We start from the raw sequence: 8,429 nt of genomic DNA on the forward strand, positions 1-8,429 counted from the left end.
ATAAAATGTAAAAGATAATTTAAATTTTTTAAATTTTAAATTATTTAATTTTTAATAATATTTTATTTAATTTTTATCTCATCATACCTAAACATATTTTATAAAAATAAATTCATAAATTAATAAAATTTTTTCATTATAAAACAAATTTAATATATTATATAAAATTATACCGATTTATAAATTTATTTTATAAAATTTATCTGGCTGCTTCACTTTTTCGAACTGAAATATAAATTGATATGGGTTCTTTCCAATCCTTTTTCTTTCTTTATTTTCTGAATTACCAAAAATCCTCTTACTCCTGATTTGTAAAGATCCCAACAAAATTAAAAAAAAAAAAAAAAAGGAAAGAGAGAGAGAGAACCTCAAAGTAACTAGTCTGTCAAACTAATTTCCCTGCTTGTAGCTTGGGAATTATCATATATACTTCACCATATTTAGAAATGCAACAGAAATTATTTCATGAAAATATTATAAGTGGATACAAGATTTCTCCTTTCGTCTTTCGTGAAGCACATGTCTCCAAAACATGGAAACGAACACACAAGCTTCAAAAGTGAGAGAAGGTAAAAAAAATAAAATAAAATAAAAAAAAAAGACTGCAACAAGCAAATGAAAAACAAGGGAACCAAAATAAATCGATAATGGTGGAGGACTCTAATTAAGCAGAGACACTGTGGAGCACAACGGTCTCGACCGTCAGACCAGGACCGAACCCAAACAGCACGCCCCACTCGAGCCCCTCTCCGGTGGTCTTCAGCCTATCCTCGGCCGACTTCTTCCTCATCTCATCCAAGATAAACAATACACAAGCACTTGACATGTTTCCATACTCACTGAGCACGTGACGTGTGGCGCGCAGCTTTTCTGGCTTCAGCTCCAGCTTCGACTCTACCTGGTCCAAGATTGCAGGACCTCCTGGGTGTGCAATCCAGAAAAGGGAGTTCCAGTCTGTGATGCCAAGAGGTTGGAAAGCCTCCACCAAGCTCTTCTCAATGTTCTTTGAAATGAGCCCAGGAACATCCTTTAGTAGATGGAATGTAAGCCCGACCTCGCGGAGATGCCCGTCGATGGCACCATCGCTGTCGGGCAGAATTGTCTGGGCGGCGGAGACCAGTTCGAACAAAGGCTTCTCGACCCCGGGAACTGGGTCGGCTCCAACTATGAGTGCAGCGGCTCCATCGCCAAACAAGGCCTGACCGACAAGACTGTCGAGGTGGGTGTCGCTAGGGCCACGAAACGTGACCGCGGTGATTTCAGAGCAGACGACAAGCACGCGCGCGCCCTTGTTGTTCTCAGCGAGGTCCTTGGCGAGGCGGAGCACCGTGCCGCCGGCGAAACAACCTTGTTGATACATCATGAGGCGCTTGACAGAGGGGCGGAGACCCAAGAGCTTGGTGAGCTGGTAGTCAGCGCCAGGCATGTCGACACCGCTGGTGGTGCAGAAGACGAGATGGGTGATCTTGGACTTGGGCTGCCCCCATTCCTTGATGGCCTTTGTGGCTGCTTCCTTGCCTAGCTTTGGGACTTCTACCACCACCATGTCCTGCCTCGCATCCAAGGAAGATGCCATGTATGCGCATACGTTGGGGTTTTCTTTTAGGATCTCCTCTGTCAGGTGCATGTACCGCTTCTTGATCATAGATTTTTCACCTGGAATTTTTGCACCGCAGAAACACTATTTAGTAAACTATACGACACTTTCGTATGTCAACGATTATTATACATACAATTAGATTCCTTTAAGGTTATTGTAATCAGTTACGGTTGTTGTTAGAATATCTTATTATTATTTATTATTTTATTATTATTTTTATCTATTATTTATTCTTTTTTATTACTATTTACACTATGCTTAAAACTATCTCACTAACCAAAACAGGTTCAAAAAAGTCTATTGAATCATATCTAATCCCTCCATCTATCTCTAGTTTTACACGCATTTTCTAGTGAAAAAAAACTTCTTATTAGGTTCGTTTCCTTGTATTGTTTTCCTTGTTTGACAAATAATCTAGACAGTAGATGCCTTAAAGATGGGAGTGAGATGATATGATAATTTTATAAATGGTAATAACACAGTTTGTAAATAATAATGATATAATTTTTATAATATTTTATGAAATTTTGTGGAAGGAAAGAGAAAAGATATTATAAAGTAAAAATATTGTTAGAATATAATTTTTTAATATTATTTTGTTTGGTAATTTGAAAAAATTAAATTATTTTTTATTTGAAAGTTTGAGAAAGTTGTAATTCTTAATTTGAAAATATTTATATTTGAGTGATGTTTAAAAATAAGATAGATGAAAATTTTAGTATAAAAACTTTTTTCAATCAAGCCCGTGATTACCAAGCCGTCGTCTAGCTTTGACTTTTGGTTATTTTGTTTGGCTCGGCATGCAATCAACAATTCAGACACTGTTTCCTTCTTGGTGATCATGAAGAAATCCACAAACAATTAAAAAAAGAAAAGGACAAGAGGTAGCTAGTGAACATGAAGAGAACATAAGACTAGAAGAAAATTAAATAGAAAAAAAAAAAGAAGTAGCTAGTGAACGTACATGAAGAGATCATAAAACTAGAAGAAAATTAAAGAAAAGTAAAAGAGAGATCAGCTCTATATAATATCTTACACATGCGCTTGAACTTCTCTTTGAGCTCAGTCTTGTGCTCACTGTTGGTGATACGGAAGTAGTAGTCAGGGTATGCGCTCTGGTCGACACAGTTGGGAGGAGTGGCCGTTCCGATGGCCATGACCGTGGCAGGGCCCTCAGCCCTTTGAGCCCTGCGGACATCTTCCACTGTCACCATCTTTCTGATCTCTTCAAAGGTTGGGCACTTAGCACCTAGCTTGAATATGACTGCGTGTTTTAGCAGGCAGGCCGCGCGCGGGGGCAAATTGAAGTGCTGGACTTTGATGCTAAGATGGATGGATTGTGGTGGTAGTGGATGGCTACAACACTTTGGGGAGAGAGGTTTTATACGAAATAATGAGAGAGGTGTTAGCTGGGGATCACGTGCTTGACCAATACCCCTACATCCTAAGAGAAGGCCCAACAACTTGAAACGTATCGGTGGCACGCGACATCATGTGCGGTGTTTGGTATGTTTTGTGGACGCTGTTTGCTCTCCCCTACCAAACAAAATGGGCATCGTCTGTCTAGTTTTGGTACATTCATTTTGCCATAAAAATATTCCCTAAGTCAAAAGTTCCGAGGACTAGGCATGGGCTCCAACTCGTTTGAGTCGAAACTCATAACTCCAACTATAATAATAAGTTGAAGCCATTATTATTGTTTGGCATAACCGTTTGTTCTAAAAATTTAAGTCGAGTTTAGGATTTATATTTTGTTAGTACGTGAAATCACCAATTGTTATTCTAAATTGATGAGAAGAATTAGATTTAATTATTTATATTATATTCTTTAACATTTTAGATTCTGACTCCTACTAAAATGCAACTCCAAATCTATCTTGATATAGGGTTGCGTTCCGTCTCGTCTCGTCTCGATAATTCTATATTATCAGATTTCTATGATATAGTTAGGGGTAAAATTGGGAAGTTAGGATTTCTTAACAAAAGGAGTACTGTGACACTAAACTATTTTTGTCTTTCTGGGCAAGTATCTAGGACCAACACAATACTAAGGTGATACGAGTCACTAAACGCGAGATGTATAATTAAAGCCCTAATAGTTTGTAGAGAAACAGCCTTAATTTCTTGTCGAGTAACATGAAGGACGTTACGTGTTTTGCTCATTCATGTGTTTCAAATTTACTGGCCAACCCAGCGTAATTAAAAGGAAAACGACTTCGGTGGTTTCTGGAGTTATATGTAAATGTTCACTCAATTCATTAACAAAAATTGCTGGTGTGGCTTATATTTTTTGATAACCAACATGCCATTCGTTGAATCAAAAAAGTCCTTGCAACATATTGCTTTTGTCAAACCAAACAGATTGACTTACAAATGAAGGAAAACAATCTCACCACATTTCAATATCACTAACATTCAAAGCATGCCTTGCCAACTGATATGCAGCAATAATCCATAGCCTTTTTACGTGCAAAACTTGAACTTCTTGAAAGCAAGTCATCATTTTCCGAATATCTTGAAGCAGAAAATCAAAATCAGTAATATAATCTTAAGATTATTCAAAGCATTCACATAAAGCAAACAACATGTTCAAGCATTAACTTTGGAACACCCCATTGGACACACAATTGCAACCCTCTAAGTATAGCAATAACCTCAATAAATTCAAAAGACACTACCTCCCTTTCCACTTTACTGCAAGCAACTAGAATATCACCATTGTGATCCTGAAGAATCACTCCTACCATAGCTGTATGTTGTTCATAAAGGGCCCAATAGAAAAAGGACATGGGCTCCATGGGGGTAGGGGCACGATCTGTCCCGCCAAACTTCCGGTATAAATAGTGATCCCCAAGTATAAGAAAAACTCTCTAAGCTCTCTCATTATTTACAAACTTTTAAAATACTCTATTGACTTTAGCATCACAGATTTCTCGACCCCAAGGCGGCCCTCTCCCAACTTTTTCCTTTTTTGTTTTCACAGGCCCAACTTGAAAGATCTAAGTTGCTGGAACCTGGCCTAAAGGAGTATGAAACACGACGTTAACACTCTTACTGTTAGGTTGTGGTTTGTTTGAGGTCCTAGTAATAATAGCTACAACTTCAAAGTGTGTAAGCTTTTGTTTTAAAAAAAAAAGTGAAGTCTATTGTCAATTTCTCAAAAAATCTTGTGCATGATGTGTTTAGTGGTGCTAATGGGGAAAATTGTTTGTTAACGGGTGTGTACGGTCACCCTGATCCTAGTGAGAGACCAGATATTTGGAGGTTGATTAAGGGTTTTGGTTGTGGTGGGGTGTTGCCTTAGTTATTTGTTGGGGATTTTAACGAAATACTTTATCATTCTGAGAAGTGTGTGGGTAGAAGCAGAAGTGAGAAACAGTTGGAGGATTTTAGGGATGTTTTAGAAGTGTGTAGTCTGAGAGATATGGATTTTTTTGGTGTTCCTTACGTGTGGTCTAATAGGAGGGAAGGGGAGGTTTAATTAGTGAAAGATTAGATCATTTTCTTACAAATACTATGTGGTGTGATTTGTTCCCTAATATGAGAGTTTAACATGGGGTAGCTGCTTACTCGGATCATGTTCCTTTGTGGTGGGATTCAGAGGGTGGGTTTAAAAAAAAAAAAGACAAAAAAAGTTGTTTAAATTTGACGCAATGTGGGTGGGGGAGAGAGAGTGTGCTAGTATAATAGAGAGGGTTCAAAATCAATTAGAAGGATCTCATTCTCTTTCTCAAGTCATGGGTTCCATATCCAGATGTGCTTCTAATTTGGGTAGATGGAACCAAAGTTCTTTTGGGAATGTCCAAAAGGAATTATCTAGTGCAAAGAAAGGATGAAGTTGTTGCAAGAAGCCGATCCATGTAGAATTTCTCTGACAGAATAGCATCAAGCAAGAAATGATGTTCAAAAGTAGCTTGAGAGGGATGAAGTTATGTGGAAACAGAGGTCTCGATTCATGTGGCTTAGAGAGGGAGATAGCAACTCTAGTTTTTTTAACTCAAAAGCTTTGGCTAAAAGAAAGAAAAATTCTATTATGCAATTATAAGATGACTTTGGTAGTTTGAAGAAAGGGCGTATTTTGGATGAACTAGTGGCGAATTATTTCAATAAGTTGTTCACTGCTGCAGATCAGGTGGAAATGGAGGAAGTTTTTTGAAGGGTTGAGGTTAGAGTGACTGATGAGATGAATGGAGATTTGATGAAACCATATGTGGCTGAGGAAGTTGAAGTTGCATCCATCGAAGGCTCCTGGATTAGATGGGATGTCTCCATTTTTCTTTCAAAAGTATTGGACTGTGATTGGTAAGTCTGTTATTGATTCAGCGCTTTTGGCTTTGAATACTGGAGAGTTCTCTAGGAATTTGAATCATACTTATAACATTAATACCTAAGAAATCTGGTCCTACTAAAGTGGCAGATTTTAGACCAATCTGTCTTTGCAATGTGCTCTATAAGATTCTATCAAAAGTCATTGCAAATAGGTTAAAGAAAGTGTTGCCTTTGGTTATTTCGAAGACCCAATATGTTTTTGTGCTTGGTAGACAGATTTCAGATAATGTTATGATAGTTTATGAGTTGCTACATTTTTTTAGGAATAAGAGAAAAGGAAGAAATGATTTTATGTCACTCAAACTTGATATGAGTAAGGCATATGATAGAGTGGAGTGTCTGTTTTTGGAGAGAATGGTGGAGACTCTTGGTTTTGCTAAAATGTTTACATACTCGTATATTGTGGAGTCACTGTTTTGTAAAATGTTTTGTTTAACATTATAAACTCTGTGAAAAAGCTCATGTTTACATACTAGTATGTGTTTTCTGTTTACTAAATCGTTGATAACTCACTCCTTATCTCTACAATATTTTTCAGATGATTTGAATATTTCAACTGAGAATCAAGACAATAGAGCATGGGTGAAATGAGTTAAGTATAGTAAATTAAGCATAGAAAGTTTATAAAACTACTGAGGAATTTTATTCGAAAAATTGTTGTGCTTTGATAATGTGATATATTGGAAAATTGACGTTTATATTAAGAATTTGTACTGTTACTAGTTATTATTCGTAGTGTTCCTAGTTATTATTTATGGTGTTCAGTTGGTGTTTCTTTGTCAGAAGATCAAAGGTTCTTCATCTTTCCCGTTCTGCCATGTACGAGTCTCCATGAACGGGATGCAGCCGAGCGGCGTCAGACCTATCCGTTCCATCAGCCATCATTGCTTATTTTCCCTTACAGGTGAGTTGCTTTGTGGGCAAGTTTGAGCCCTGGGGCCTGGTATCGGGGCGAAGTCCATTACTCTCGGCCGAGTGCCTAGTGAGCTTATGAGTGAGGGGGAAACCCCTTACAGTTACCCTGTCAATTTGAATCAAACGGGACTGATGAGAATTCTTCATTTCCTTCCTTGATTAATCAACTTTTACAACTGCGGCTATGCGGCCTTTCCTTTTTCTGGGACGGGCAATTTTGGGTTTCTTGGTGCTCACGTGTGGCACTTCTGCTTTCTAGCCATATCCAAGTGGCCTTTGATAAGTATTTGCAGGACCTTGACCTTTCCAAGGTTGCCGTTGACAACGAAGCCTTCGAGTTTGGCTACAAGATAGGGATGGATGTGATCCCTGATGCCTTTACAGCTGCCGTCATCCCGGCCACGTCCGAGCCTGTTGTTCTCGAACATGGCGACCCTGAGACTGTCCCTGAGGTCGACGCTTCTGATGCCAAGGTCTCTGAGCATGATGTCGATGCTCCTACTCCCTAGCTCCTTCGCGTCGTTGCCGTTGTTTCACTTTGCTTGTAACTCTTGATCATTAATAAAACTGCATTATACTTTGTTGTGTCAGGCTTCTTGTTTTTTGGTATACTTCTATGATATTTCCTTCTTCTTCTTCCCCTCTTTTTACGGCCCGACCTGGGGGTTTTTAGTAGGAAATTATGGGGTCTGCATCGGGCAAATGGATTGTAGTCATCTAGAGCTTTACGGTTCATCTTGCCAGCGCTGGACCCATCCTCAAAGACCCCACTAACTGACGGCTCCCCTTTGTCATAGTTAGTCAGTTTCCTCTTGGTGCCTTTAGCGATATCGTTGACGAGGCCGATGTCTCTCCACTTTTTTCTTTAAGCCAATTTCCTTCTTTTTTGCCGTCGATCTCTCGAATGCGCTTTACCTCGCCTAGTCCTTTAGGTCTACCATTTTGCGTTGATGTGCAATTGGGAAAAAAATGTCATTAACATATGTTGGCTCTCGTCCGTTGTCGTCGGCTTGGAGGGAATGGAAATTCCCCCTCCATGTCGGGAGGGACAATGCGGCCTCTGGCTCAACCCATCCCCTTTGTCCCCGTAGGAAGTAGGTTGTTCATGTAGTCTGGGATTGGACTCGTTCCCTTCCGTTAACATTGTGTATTTAATTCTTGACTAAAATATAAGCAAGCTATCATAACTTTTATCCTTAGCTTCGTAGGAGTTAGACTTTTCAAACCTATGTCTTTTGGCATATGATAGTTTTCAGACAGTCTTTGGGCTGGACCCACTCTCTGTCGCTAGAGGGGCAATGTATCCTCTTGTTCAACGTGTCCCTTTCATCCCTGTAAGAGGTAGGTTGTTTGGATAATTTGTAACTGGACCCGCTCCCACCCATTAGAATTGTAGGAAAGGATAAGTTTGGGTCAGGTTGGCTCTGATCCCACACTTCGTCATAGCGAAGATCAAAGTAAGATATTTGGGTAGCCAGGGGCTGATCTCGCTCTCCTTCATGAGGAGACATGGTGGCCTTTAGCTCGACCCATCTCCTTGGTTCACGGGGAGGTGGTTTGTTCAGGCAGTCTCTAACTGGACCCG

General features: G+C 39.3%; 1 protein-coding gene across 1 annotated transcript; it reads right to left on the reverse strand.

The window, feature by feature from the left end:
- Positions 1 to 510: 510 nt before the first annotated feature.
- Positions 511 to 2,966, reverse strand: LOC121246119 (chalcone synthase 1-like). Its single transcript, XM_041144131.1, has 2 exons — positions 2,637 to 2,966; positions 511 to 1,656 (listed from the first exon to the last, which is right to left on the reverse strand). Exons 1-2 carry the CDS (start codon positions 2,812 to 2,814, stop codon positions 665 to 667), a joined length of 1,170 nt encoding a protein of 389 aa, XP_041000065.1. The 5' UTR covers positions 2,815 to 2,966; the 3' UTR covers positions 511 to 664.
- Between the last annotated feature and the right edge of the window lie 5,463 nt (positions 2,967 to 8,429).

Source organism: Juglans microcarpa x Juglans regia, chromosome 1S (genome assembly GCF_004785595.1).
Source record: "Juglans microcarpa x Juglans regia isolate MS1-56 chromosome 1S, Jm3101_v1.0, whole genome shotgun sequence".
Classification (NCBI taxonomy): Eukaryota; Viridiplantae; Streptophyta; class Magnoliopsida; order Fagales; family Juglandaceae; genus Juglans; species Juglans microcarpa x Juglans regia.

Bases quoted from the DNA above. Each gene is read 5' to 3' on its own strand.
- LOC121246119 (XM_041144131.1), bottom strand. From the start codon at position 2,814: ATGGTGACAGTGGAAGATGTCCGCAGGGCTCAAAGGGCTGAGGGCCCT. The intron at 1,657-2,636 runs GTAAGATATTAT...CAAAAATTCCAG, and splicing joins AGAGAAGTTCAAGCGCATGT to GTGAAAAATCTATGATCAAG.